Source organism: Pantherophis guttatus, chromosome 3 (assembly GCF_059756535.1).
Source record: "Pantherophis guttatus breed Tessera chromosome 3, ASM5975653v1, whole genome shotgun sequence".
Lineage (NCBI taxonomy): Eukaryota > Metazoa > Chordata > Lepidosauria > Squamata > Colubridae > Pantherophis > Pantherophis guttatus.
Window position 1 is genome coordinate 53,286,501 of NC_142065.1, and position 13,186 is coordinate 53,299,686.

General features: G+C 41.0%; 1 protein-coding gene across 4 annotated transcripts in view; it reads left to right on the forward strand.

Annotated features, from left to right (window-relative positions):
- Positions 1-8,752: 8,752 nt before the first annotated feature.
- Positions 8,753-13,186, forward strand: part of KIF21B (kinesin family member 21B) — a 75,159-nt gene continuing 70,725 nt past the window's right edge. For all 4 annotated transcript variants that reach the window (XM_034414736.2, XM_034414737.2, XM_087889569.1 and 1 more), the window contains exon 1: positions 8,753-9,165. In XM_034414736.2, the coding sequence (XP_034270627.1) occupies positions 9,122-9,165 (44 nt within the window). In that variant the 5' untranslated portion in view covers positions 8,753-9,121. The remainder of the gene's footprint in view (positions 9,166-13,186) is intronic.

Here is a 13,186-nt window from a genome sequence, read left to right on the forward strand (position 1 = left end):
GTCCCCCAATGGTTTTCTTTATATATTTGAATTTTCATTGATATATTTTAAACTTCAAAAGATTTGAATGCAGTTTACACATAAAAATTATACACGGCTGTTACAAACAGTGAGATACCGATCAGTTTGTTTGTTTTTTTAGAAAAATGGTGTATATAGACATTCATTCATACAATCCAACATAGGGAAGATTTTTACTGCTTATTTATATTAAATCTCCAAGCTGTTATAAACCCATTAACAAAATATACGTACAGTATTTTCCCCAGTACAAGGTACTTCAATATTGAAGCATGTGTCTCAACATTTAAATTACGCTTTATACATTTTAGATTATGTATGAATTTGGACTTTTATTTCATTTTATTCCTAGGGTTCATAATAGTTTGCAATTTTGGGACTCCATTGAAATTTAAGGAGTTAAAGACATTTAAATTAAAACATTCACACTTTAAAAGGTTAGCTGTAATTTCCAAATCTATATTTAGAAAGTTGTTCAAGTTCCAACTATAGTGAGTTAAGAAATCTCTAAATTTAAATTCCAGCTCTTTAAGTTATAGAATTCAGATCTTTAAAGAACCACATATTCTTGGTTTATATTTTGTTGTTTCAGATTGTGTTATATTAGGTTTATCCAGTTTTTATAAACTTTTAAAAAACCACATTCTGCTTTAATAGTAGAAGCTTAATCTGCTAATTTTAGCATATGAAAGATGGGATATCAATGATAAATTTAAAACTTTTTAAATCTTCTGATTGCTGTACATAAATGGAATGGCTATGAAAGCCAATATCCTTTTTTTTCTCATCAGTTAGCACCTCTGTTATAAAAGCAACCAAAAATAGCTAAATCCTTTTACAAGGCAGCCGAAGCTATTGCTTAGCTGTAGCTTTCTGTCCAGTGCACCTGCCACCTTCATCTTCACCTGCCACCTTCATCTTCACCTCCTTTATATATTAAGGATCCGAACCCTGCAGCCAGCATCTTCCAGAAGAGGTTTCCTCTCAAGGTTAATAGATATTCAAATGAGAAATTATGCATCCCAGGAGAGGTATTGAATCAACAGAGCCTAGCTGCTCTCTGGGTTTTTATTTGTTAACTCGTAAAAGGAGAATGGATAAAGGGATGCTTATGAAAAAGGGGGTTGGGTTGTTAAAGCAAATCCTTTTCTCTCTGGAGGCCAAACTCTGATTACAGTCTGCTTGAGCTACTGGAAACCCTGGAGCAATATGCAACCATCTCTCCAGCTGTCCAAGGAATCATTTCCATGTCAAAGCATTTAATTATAAATTAGAGTTACAAAGGGAAGAACTTGGCTAGAAGGGACCTCAGTAACAGGAGTTGCTTTGCTGTTTTATTGCCACAGGCCAGTTTCTAAAATGCAGGCAGAGGCCTCACTGCTGGGCTTGTACTATTATTGCCCTTTTGTCTTATTGTAGTTCTGTTCTTTTATACCATCATTGTTTTTCACCAGGCAAAAAGTTAAAGAAGAACACAGGAATAATCTAAGAATAAATAATGTAAAGAAGACCAAATATTTATTTAAGTCAATTTATATGGTTGCCCAGCTCACTCTCAGTGACTCCAGGCACCTTACAAATAATTTCAGGACTTGCTCATAAGTCTGCTTGTTTTCAGGCAAGTGTATTTCTGCTTGCTTTTTCTAATAGCAGTTTCAAGGTTGGTTTTTTTTAAGGCTCATTACAGACTGGGGTCAGATGGGGATAAGCAAGGAGGTCTGAAAATACATTTTAAAATGCTCATCACTATATTCAGTGTTACCCATCTGATTTATGCCACTTTTTATTTGTCAGTAAAGAATTAAATTTGGTCCATGACAATATCTGGGTTAACATACTAGCAGAAGTAGGCATTCCTCAAGACAGATGGGAGAGGTTATTTCAGCCTGATAGGGAGGAGAGGTTCTGTATCTTGGCACAGATGTTCAACGTTGGGGCAAATTACGAATATGCAAATGACATGGTTTATGGATTTCTGTCAGTTGTGGCATCAATACATAATCATGCCATTTGCATTATAGTATCATGATGTATATGCTGTCGTGTTGAGTTCATCATGGCTTGTTACAGCTCAACCCTGGGCTACAAATATTCTCTTATATCAATTGTGAATTAACAGTGATACAATCACTGATCGGTTTCTATGACTTAAGTACAATATGTAAACATTCATATTTTTTTTGTTTTTAGAGGAAGTGGTCTTTGGTGAGGCTCAACCCAAATTGCTCTGTATCGTCATGACTCCTTACATTTGATACATTTCTAAAAGTCGGTCTTACTTTTCTTTGGACTGACTTTTGATTTTCTACACTACTGTATAGGATAAAACTATGTGGTATGAAGAATGGTTGTCTAACTACTTCATTCCATGGAAAGTACCGTAATATCCTTTTATGACAAATCACTCAAAATTCCACTGTGACTGCGGGGCCATTACAATTACCACATTTTAAGCAATTTTTTTTTATGGTTTTCTTTCAAATGCTCCTGTTCCATCAATCCCCTGAATCTACTGATGCCTTGGTCACTGGTTGTACTATTTTGGGATGCATTAAGAAAAACACTTAGAAAATCAATACAATACAGAGGTGGATGTGCATGCCAGAGTAAGAATCAATTTCTCAACTCTAATTTCTACAAGAAGCTTTTAATAATTACTATCAAATAAAGAGCTATGTCTTTTGAGTCGAGGGAAAGATTGGAAATGGATTCCTTTGTAAATTCACTGAATAAACAGTCACACTCTTAAATCAAGGTAAATGACAATGAAATTTCCATGTATGACTTCTTAAAATAATTTTCTCTCCCGGGCCGCCAGGCATTTTCCTTTTGAGATGATTCTTATAGACAGCAACTTAGATAAGCAGGTTTTTGATGTATTTGAACAGACACATCATTGTAACACACTGGAAGACAAGCCAATGTATAGTTGACTTCGAAGAGTCTTTCCAAGCCTGGTGTCCTACAGATATGCCCATCCTAAATTGGGAATTCATGATGTTGTAATCCCAATTATCAATCTGTAGCCATAGCTCGATTTGATTTACGTTAAGATTAAGTCTAGCATATTTTCAGACCCCAGAACAGTTCTCCTTTTGCTTTCATATATACAACTGACCAATCACTTCTCATCCGGCTTTGCTTTTATTTCTCAGAGGCCCACAGCATGGTGTGCATCAGAGGTGGTATTCAGCAGATTCTGACCAGTTCTGGAGAACCGGTAGCGGAAATTTTGAATAGTTCGGAGAACCGGTAAATACCACCTCTGACTGGCCCCGCCCCCATCTATTCTCTGCCTTCCAGCTGATCAGGAGGAAATGGGGATTTTGCAGTAACCTTCCCCTGAAGTGGGGTGGGAATGGAGATTTTACAGTATCCTTCCCCTGCCACGCCCACCAAGCCACGTCCACAGAACTGATAGTAAAAAATTTTGAATCCCACCACTGGTGTGCATGCATGAGCTGTAGACATAAAGCCTGCAAGGCAAGATTCAGTCTTCATCCCCAATTATTATATGTCCCCCTTTTTGAAAAAGGAAGTGCCAGATGGCTTTCACAAAGACAATTCAGATACCAGTCAAAAAGGGGAATAAACAGAAACAATAGCTAATCATTCATTGCTATGTCGTCTGATGTGCCTTGGATAATTTACACTTGATTAATGTTGATTGTTTAGCCATTCAGTTGCTTCCAATTTTTTAATGACACAATGAAGAATACTTCAGCAGGATTAATATCAAGCCACGCTGTATTTTGTAATGAATATCTTTATTGAGAAGATACTTGCTGACATGCAATTAATAATCTCAGGTGTGTCTGTAGAGATTCTCAGTCATCCAAGTCAACAGATCCAGTACTGATGTTACTGTCTATGTCAGCGAACAGTGCCCCTTTGGGTGTGTGTGTGTTTCTGTGTGTGTAGTGTTTTAATGCCTTTGAGTCAGTGTTGATTCCTGGCAATTACCTGGACAGTTTTCAGAACTGAAAGTTTTCTTGGCAAGATTTTGGAAATAATTTGCCATTGTCTTCTTTCTGGAACTGAGAGTGAGTGATTGGTCCAAGGTCACCCAATTGGTTTTATGCCTAAGGCAGAACTAGAACTCTCAAGTCTCCCAGTTTCTAACCTGATATTTTAATCACTACCTCAAACTGGCTATCTAACAGCCCATTACAAATGGTATTATTTTACATAATAATTCACCCTCACCCTAAACACTCTAATTACATATTAAACCAAGTACAAGCAAGATCATTAACTCAAACAAGAGACATAGCTCCAGAGATAAATTCCTAGAAAAATGTTTGTCAGAAGGATAGACGTTAGTTGGCAAAACCAGGAGTATATGCAGGGTGTGGTCAAAGAAAGTCAAGATGGAAGTTACAATGAAATGATTAAAGCTCTGCCAAATTTTATGTGCATTCCTTAAAGAATGAGCTGAGCTCTTTACTTATTTTTCATCATGCTTCGCAAGACATCCATGGGCATCTCAGAGAATGCCCACAGATTTTTCTATTACCATTAAATAGGAGGACCAAGATTCGATATGTTAATATAAAAAAGATTTAAATATTTGTAGAAAAGAAATGAAGTTCACTGATTAAGCAACTGTGCTGTTACTTACAGAAACACATCCAGATTTGTTTTAATTCAATCAATACAGCTACTTGGAACAAATTATTTATAGTATCTTCTAAAACAGAAATCCATCCTCCTGTCTTTAACATTTAATCACACCCTTTTTTTCCCCATACCCTTTTCCCCCATAATGAATTGAAGGAGATAAATGGCATGTAGACTTTGGCACGGTTGCCAAAACTTAAGCTGGAAAACATAAATGCATTTCTGACAGAACTGTGATGAAGCAGCCTAAGTTGGTCCCTTTTATTTTCATAATTTAGCGCTCTGTTCACCTCCCTGCTATTGCGATGTGTGCCTCTATTATTACAATAATGCTGAACTCAGGGAACCCTATTCCAAATTCTTTTCTGTCTAGGGACCCTGTTCACCCAGCATCAGATGGTGAAATGTAAAATTTGTTACTACCAGTTCTGTGTGCGTGGCTTGGTGGTGGTGGGGGTAATATGACTGAGTGGGCGTGGCCAACTTTTTTTTTTTACTTTTAAAACCATTTTTTCTACAACCTCTTCGGCTGAAAAAAATGCTTTTAAAGCCTCTGATGATCCCAGCTGACTTGCCTGATCGGCAGAGGCTTTCTTTTTTTTTCTTTAAGCCTCTGACAATCCCAGCTGACTTGCCTGATCGGCAGAGGCTTTCTTTTTTTAAAAAAAGCCTCTGGCGATCCCAGCTGACTTGCCTGATCGGCAGAGGCTCTTTTTTTTTTTTAAGCCTCTGATGATCCCAGCTGACTTGCCTGATCGACAGAGGCTTTCTTTTTTTTCTTTAAGCCTCTGACGATCCCAGCTGACTTGCCTGATCGGCAGAGGCTTTCTTTTTTTTTCTTTAAGCCTCTGACAATCCCAGCTGACTTGCCTGATCGACAGAGGCTTTCTTTTTTTTTCTTTAAGCCCCTGACAATCCCAGCTGACTTGCCTGATCGACAGAGGCTTTCTTTTTTTTTCTTTAAGCCTCTGACAATCCCAGCTGACTTGCCTGATCGACAGAGGCTTTCTTTTTTTTTCTTTAAGCCTCTGACAATCCCAGCTGACTTGCCTGATCGACAGAGGCTTTCTTTTTTTTTCTTTAAGCCTCTGACAATCCCAGCTGACTTGCCTGATCGACAGAGGCTTTCTTTTTTTTTCCTTTAAGCCTCTGACAATCCCAGCTGACTTGCCTGATCGACAGAGGCTTTCTTTTTTTTTCTTTAAGCCTCTGACAATCCCAGCTGACTTGCCTGATCGACAGAGGCTTTCTTTTTTTTTCTTTAAGCCTCTGACAATCCCAGCTGACTTGCCTGATCGACAGAGGCTTTCTTTTTTTTTCTTTAAGCCTCTGACAATCCCAGCTGACTTGCCTGATCGACAGAGGCTTTCTTTTTTTTTCTTTAAGCCCCTGACAATCCCAGCTGACTTGCCTGATCGACAGAGGCTTTCTTTTTTTTTCCTTTAAGCCCCTGACAATCCCAGCTGACTTGCCTGATCGGCAGAGGCTTTCTTTTTTTAAAAAAAGCCTCTGGCGATCCCAGCTGACTTGCCTGATCGGCAGAGGCTTTAAAGTTGAGCCACGCGATCATCAGAGGCTTTTCTTTTTTCTTTTAAAAGCATTTTTTCGGCCAAAAAGGTTGTAGAAAAAATGCTTTTAAAAATAAAAAAAAGCCTCTGATGATTGCGTGGCTCAGCTGGGCAATGGGGGTGGGGTGCAGGGATATTTGCTACCGGTTCTCCGAACCACCCGCCTCCATCGCTACCGGATCGGGCAATCCGGTCCAAACCGGGAGCATTTCACCCCTGCCCAGCATCCCGAATCATAAACTGAGCAATAACAAACTTGAAGCTTGCACAGATGCAACGTATACGATTAGTTTATGGTTATGTGAACCCAGAAAAGTTGGTTAACTTCATTAAGCTATACAGTCCACTCTCTCTGAAAATGGAGATTGTCTTGTTTCGCTTTACATCTTTGTGTGACTTATCTAACCAATGTAACATTCAGTATACCTATCACAGCTAACTGTGAAAAGAATGCTCCTTTCCCAGTCACTGAGAGTAAAGGAAGACTCTTAAAATCATGGCTATGAATGAATGGACAAAGTTCACACCACGTGCTAAGCCACAGCATAAGTGGGAGGGTTTTTTTGTGAAAACTCAGCTATTGCGATATGTAAGCTGCATTTTATTTTATGATAAGGTGTTTGTGGAGGCCTGCACTTTATATTTTATGGGAAAGTGAAGGTCACAGTAGGTAAAGTGACATGAAAACTGGGCAGGATGTGAGGGAGAGAAAATCTTGCAATGTTTCTTTGACCTGATTACACATATTCAGTGACTACACTATAAAGAGCTGGTTTACACAACACCTTATCATATTGTGTGTTGTTTTTTTTTATGATGACCTTGTATGTTGTATAAATGCAGCCAGTTATAGCTTATTTAATTATTAGAAACAAAATGAAGTTTAACAAGTGTACTAAGAACATTCCAGCAGAACCATATCAATTTTATGCCTCTGTGTGTTGTGTGAACCAGGTCTTTGTTTTTTAAAGGTATTTTTTGGTTTCCAAAACTAGACTGCAAAACTCCTTAAAATCGCAACAAAGAATGCTAACTCTTTGCTGCCATCTAATGTTCATCTAGATTTCTGCAATCCATTGATGAAAAAGGACACAGAACCTAAACTTTTTAGTTTCCTGCTTCAAAATGGCAGAGAACAATGTCAGTGATTTTATATAACTGAAGCTACAGGAAGATGTTAGCATTTTAAGATGTCCTCTCCACTTTATGATTTAGAATGTTATTTTCACTGACATCTACAAAGAAAAATACATCAGGCAACGTGTCCTGATTGTAAGACCTGTACAATAGCTGACAGATGTACACATGCAGATGGCAGTGTCTCATATTTGGGGGGTTTTGTTGTAAATGTCTGAACAGCCTCATCTCACTGACTTTTTTGCACATTACAAAGGGTTGAACTAGATCAGCATTTTCCAGTTGGACAACTTTGAGAAGCAATTTTAAGTTCCCCAAACTCTTCATAATGGCCATGCTGGCTGGAGAATTCTGGGAATTGGCTAACAGTAACAGAGTTGGAAGGGACCTTGGAGGTCATCTAGTCCAACCCCCTGCTCATGCAAGGAGATCTGTACTAGGGATTTGAACCACTGAACTGCCTACCTTTCTGATCGACAAGCTTAGTGTCTTAGCCACTTGAGCCACCTAGTCAGGCTTAATTGAAGCTCAGGAGTCTTAAGAGTTGCCAAGTTTGGAGATCCCTGACCTAGGAGAATCTCAATCTTCAACTAATATAGACTAACATAGGCTACATTTTGGTTTTCAGCTATAAGCAAGGAGGTACTGTAGCAACAGAATCTTTACATCCATGCATATGCATGCATGTGTGTGATATTGACTATAATTACACAATACAGTTTATTGATATAGGCCATATTTTAGCCTCATCTGTTGCACAAACCCCAATATCCACAACATTCGATGAAAATTCCCACCAAAGGCAAGGCAGGGCCTGCGATATTCACATCACGCACCAAACCCAGTTAGCCAACACTGCCTAATATGAGAAACCCGGCTTCTGAAATGTATGGTGTCATTCAAATAAGAGAACCACGGGTTAATGAAGCGACCCCTCGGTTCTGCTACTACTACAACCACCGCAAAAGGCCCAGCTTCCACCTATGCGGAAAAACGCTACAAAATTCATGCTCACGTGCGAGTTCTGTGGCAATTTCGTTGGCAAGCTCTTTACTCTCTTCCGGGAATATATATATATATATATATATATATGTCTCTTTTCAAGAGCTGGCCGGCTAGAAGCAACGGAAGCGATTTCACCGAGATCGTACACCAAAGCGGGCGGCGCTCTTAAAAAATAAAATAAAATAAAATCTGCAAGCCTCTGGACCTACAACTTCCGAAGCCCTTCCTTCCACCCGCGAGACCCTCTCGCTCTTTCCCTCGTGCCTCTTCGCACGCGGCCCACCGCCCCAACTCGGCGCAAGTCCCTCCCCCACCTTTTGAGTTGACGGGGGGTGGGTGGGTGGGCGTGACCGCCTCCGCGTCCTGCCGCCCCTCCTTCCGCCTCCCTCCTCTTCCCCACCAAGCCTCTCCGCCCGCTCGACTTCTGGCTTGGTCGCCGCTCATTTTCCCTCCGCAGTCCCGCTGCCGCGGCGGGCGGGATGGGAAGCGGGCACGCCGCCTAAGCTTTCTCCCGCTCGGGGCTGCCTTCTCTTTCTCTCCTGAAGAGGACGAGCGCCCGCGCTACCCGACAAGGAGCTCAGCATGCTCTCCTCCTCCTCCTCCTCCTCCTCCTGCAGCCTCCGCGCCTCCTGCTCCTAGCCGAGTCGCAACCTCGCCTCGGCCCTGGCCCCACCGAGCTCCATGGTGGTTGAGGGGCAGCGCTCTCCTGCGGTGCGGGGCGGCGGCGGCGGCGAAGGAACGAAGAGGAGGAGGAGAAGAAGAAGAAGGGAATGGCCGCCCAGGGTGACAGCTGCAGCGTCAAGGTGGCCGTGAGGTGAGATGGGGACAGGAGGGGTTTTCAGTGGGTAACTTTCCATTGCAGGTGAATGGGAAGAGCGAACAAAAGGAGTCCCCTCCAGCTGCTGCTGCTTGCCCTCTCCGTTCCAGGTCGGCCCGTTCATTCAAATCGGGGTTTGTTTGTTTTTTCCCTCCCATTGCCAAAGATGCGCGGCTCTTGCAGGGCGACTTGTGCGTTTTCGCTAGGGGTGGAGGGCGGGGAAGAGAAGGTTGCCTTGGCCGCTGCCGCTATTCTGCGCTTGGAGCTGCGGACTCGGGGTTTTGCTGACCGTCAGGAGTGTGGCTGGCACGGCCCCTGATTGAGAAAGAAGGGTTTGTGCTCCCCCCCTTCCAGGCTTAGGGGGAGCCCTCCACGGAGGAGAAGTTGCCTCGCGTTCCCCTTTATCTCTGCGTGTCTACCGTACGCCGATGGGCATTGTTGCTCTTTGTTAGCGCTGCAGAGAGGGGTGACCCAGAGCGAAACTCCCCTGTCCAATTGCTGGACTTGTCTGGGTGCTGAGGCGGCTAATAATCCCATGCACACAAAAATGTTGGTCATTAGACAGATCCATCTCTTTGGCCCCTCTGCTTCTTCCCTACTCTGCAGAAGCAGATTTTGTGCTGTTTCTGTTAAGTAGGTACAAAGAGTGGGGTTTTAGTATTTCTTTAGTATTCTTTTGGAAGAATAGCGAATCTCTTTCTCTCTCCCTCCCTCCCTCTCTCTCTCTTTCTCTCTTCCCCCCTCCCTCTCCACATCAGACAGCAGCTAAACCAAGAGAAACAAGGAAATCCTGTATTTCGCACATTTGCTCTGTTTTTCTGCCTTTCCTTTCTGTCATGTGTGTGACTGTTCATTCCGTTTCTCTTCATTATTATTGTTTCTGATAAATCCCTTGCTGTCAGATTTCCATGTGGGCCAACAGTTGATTCCTTTCCCTTGTTAGCTTCTGTTTCCTTTGGCTGGCAATTAATTTTTCCTATTTCAGTTTTTGTGCTTTCATCCATCATATGTGGTGACTGATAGCTTCTCCATTAGGGTGGGGTTGGGGGCCTATCTGCTTATGCAGTGCCCTGGATAAATAGCATCAGCAACGTTGTTTCACGTTCATCCCTCTCTCCCTTTCCCTTTCCTAATTTTGCAACTCCCTGCATTTTGTTTGTGCAGGTAAAGTCGGCCACAAGTGCTTTTTCTCTCTTCACCTGAAGCCTGGTAATTTTTTTTCCAGTTGCAGGGAAAGGGTGGTGTTAATGCAGAGGCATATTTCCCATGGTGCTTTCCTTTTTGTGTTACTCTAGCCACGGAGGATACAATCTCCTTTGTGTGTTCATGCACACTTGAGCTTTGACTTAAAACGATCAAGAAACTGCATCTAATATAATTTCTATTCATTTGAACAAGGAGCAGTGCTTTATGAAGAGGAGAGAAAGTCTGTTTCTCAGACAGTGTTTTGAAATGATACTGTTGTCTGCCATTCTGTGGGGTGAACTGGTCATTCGCTGAGTTGGTGGAGATGGGTTGGGAAAGAGGCTTTGTCCAAAAAATACTAGACTGAGCAGACATATTAGGGTTGCCATTTTGGCAACAGTTTGTTCCTCTGCTGAAAGGGAAGCACACTTTGTACAAAATGCCCAGTTCACAGGAGGGCAGCACTACACTACACTCTTCACTAGGTGGTGCATATCTTCTGTCTGTTAGTGCTTTGTACCTGAAGTGCTGGACCAATTTTTTTTAAACCTGGAAATGTAAAATTGTATTCTTTGCTATTGTGAATATTCCACAGAAGGTTTTTAAATATTGGTTGTAAGGCAAGAGCATATTGTCTGTTCTGGTTGGGAATTATTAAAATTATCAGAAATTGGGGCCAAAAATTCTGGAAGATGCACAGTTGGAAAGGCATTCTAAATAAAGAACAATCTAGGTTTGAGAGTTGTGAAAATAAGTACTTGCTCCACCTCACTTTCCTTTCTAATGTTTTTTCTATCTTTAATATATATGCTGCCTCAAAAATCAGAAATAAAAAGCTGAGACAAAAGGCAGAAGGAGAGAACTGTTGTTCATAAAACAATCCCCTTCCTTCCAAATGTATGTTCAGTAGGAGATTCTGTGCCAGAGATTGTCTTCAGTAGAAATTGATCTGTTGAAAACTACATGGAAAGCGGGATTACAGGTAGTACTGTCTCATCAGCATTGCAACTGCAAGCAGTCGCTAAACGAGATAGTCGCTAAATGAAGACTACCTATATAGGAAATGTAACAAAGTTGAGCAAATGTGCAGATCGCAAGCTAAAAATTAATCCTCCCACTCTGGGGCTGGGGCTTCTCCTTATCTGAATGACATTCTTTTGGAGAAAACAGTTTCTCAGGATTGAGTGAGTGCAGGAAAGACTAAGTTTCTATGTCATTCTTCCTCACCTGTCCCTTGTTTTTTGTCATCTGTTTTCTTTATGTCCTGTCCAGAGGTCTGTTGAAGAAGTTGGACCACTTTCATGGGGTTCATAAAGCTAGGGTGGTCCAGAAGTTATCATAGGATACAAGATACAGGATGGTGAGAAGGTCCTCTTGGATGTTTTCCCAAAGTTATTGCTGCAGCTACATATGCCCTATAGAGCAGTGATGACCGAGTGCTCAAAGTGCGCCCCCCTGCATGCTCCCCGCCCCCGCACATGCGTGGATGCCCCCCCCATTTGTGCCCAATCCCCCATGCATGCATGGCAGAGACTTTAAGACCAGCTGGCTGGTGAGAGGTGTGCACATGCGCGGTGGACCTGAGCTGGGGTGATGGCTTGCGTGCATGCCACCTCTGGCACACATGCCATAGGTTCACCATCCTGGCTATAGAGGATAATTAGAGGATTTAAAATATAAAACATTATTTACACATGAGTAGAATAGGCAGCATTCAGATAATAGACCAACTTCTTTGTCAAAGTTTCACCGAAATAAAAAGGTTTTGCTTCCCAACAGAAGTATAACAACAATGGAACTAGCCTTCCGTTAGCATGGAATTTTGCAATGTGGAAGCAGTCACCAATAAAACTCTCTTGCCTATTCCTGTCAGATACGTCATTGGTGCTAGTGGGTTTAAAGGAGGTACGTAGATGTAGGCTCATAGGTGAACCAACTATTTAGGACAGAGCATATGGGCTGTGTACAGTCCTGCTCTCCCAGAAAAACTCATTGTTCTCCCAGTAATGTCCTGCCCTTTTGCTGCCAAATTTTGTAGATATAATTCCTTGTAACATTTAATTGTGTATTGGGAAGGTCATTTATTTTTTTTCAATGACCATTGTTGCTGTTATTTTTATTAATTTGGCCTTCCTTATTTGTTGGAGTGAGGCTCCTGGCATACCACTCAAAGTCAAGCGTGGTCTTCAATTTGAAAAAGATCAAATTTCTTTTCGGCTTAATGGGCAAACAAATGGAAACATCTTATGGAACTTTGTTTTTATGATGATAACAGCATAAAAGGCATCTATCAAATACCTCTGATGGAAGAATGGATGATGGAGTGGGTGGAATTGGCAGACATGGTTGAAATTGATAGCCTTGAAGAAGAAAAAAAGACTGAAAAATTTTGTTTATACTTGGAAATCATTCTTTGAGTTTTTGCAAGAAAGTGAAAGAAATGAAAAGCTGATTTTGGGATCTGATGAATAGTACTGTATGGGATTATCAAAATAAAGTAGACAAATGTTAATTTGGAATAGGAATTTGTTGTATTCTTATATATTTATCTGTACCAATGAAACTCGAAAGTCATTCTTTTTCTATTTTCTTTACTTTTTTCCTTTTGTTTTTTCAGCATTTTTACAGTTATTCCTTTTTCCTTTTCTAATTTTCTATTTTCTGATTTTCTATTTCTTTTTATCTTTTAATTTTATATATATATATATATTAAATTGGGAAGAGATCACTTGACCAAGATAGGTTTAAATGATAGTTGGAATATACTAACAATTAGTACTAATATACACTGCACTAATATACAGTGAAGCAGCCTCTCTCTAACTTGTCATAA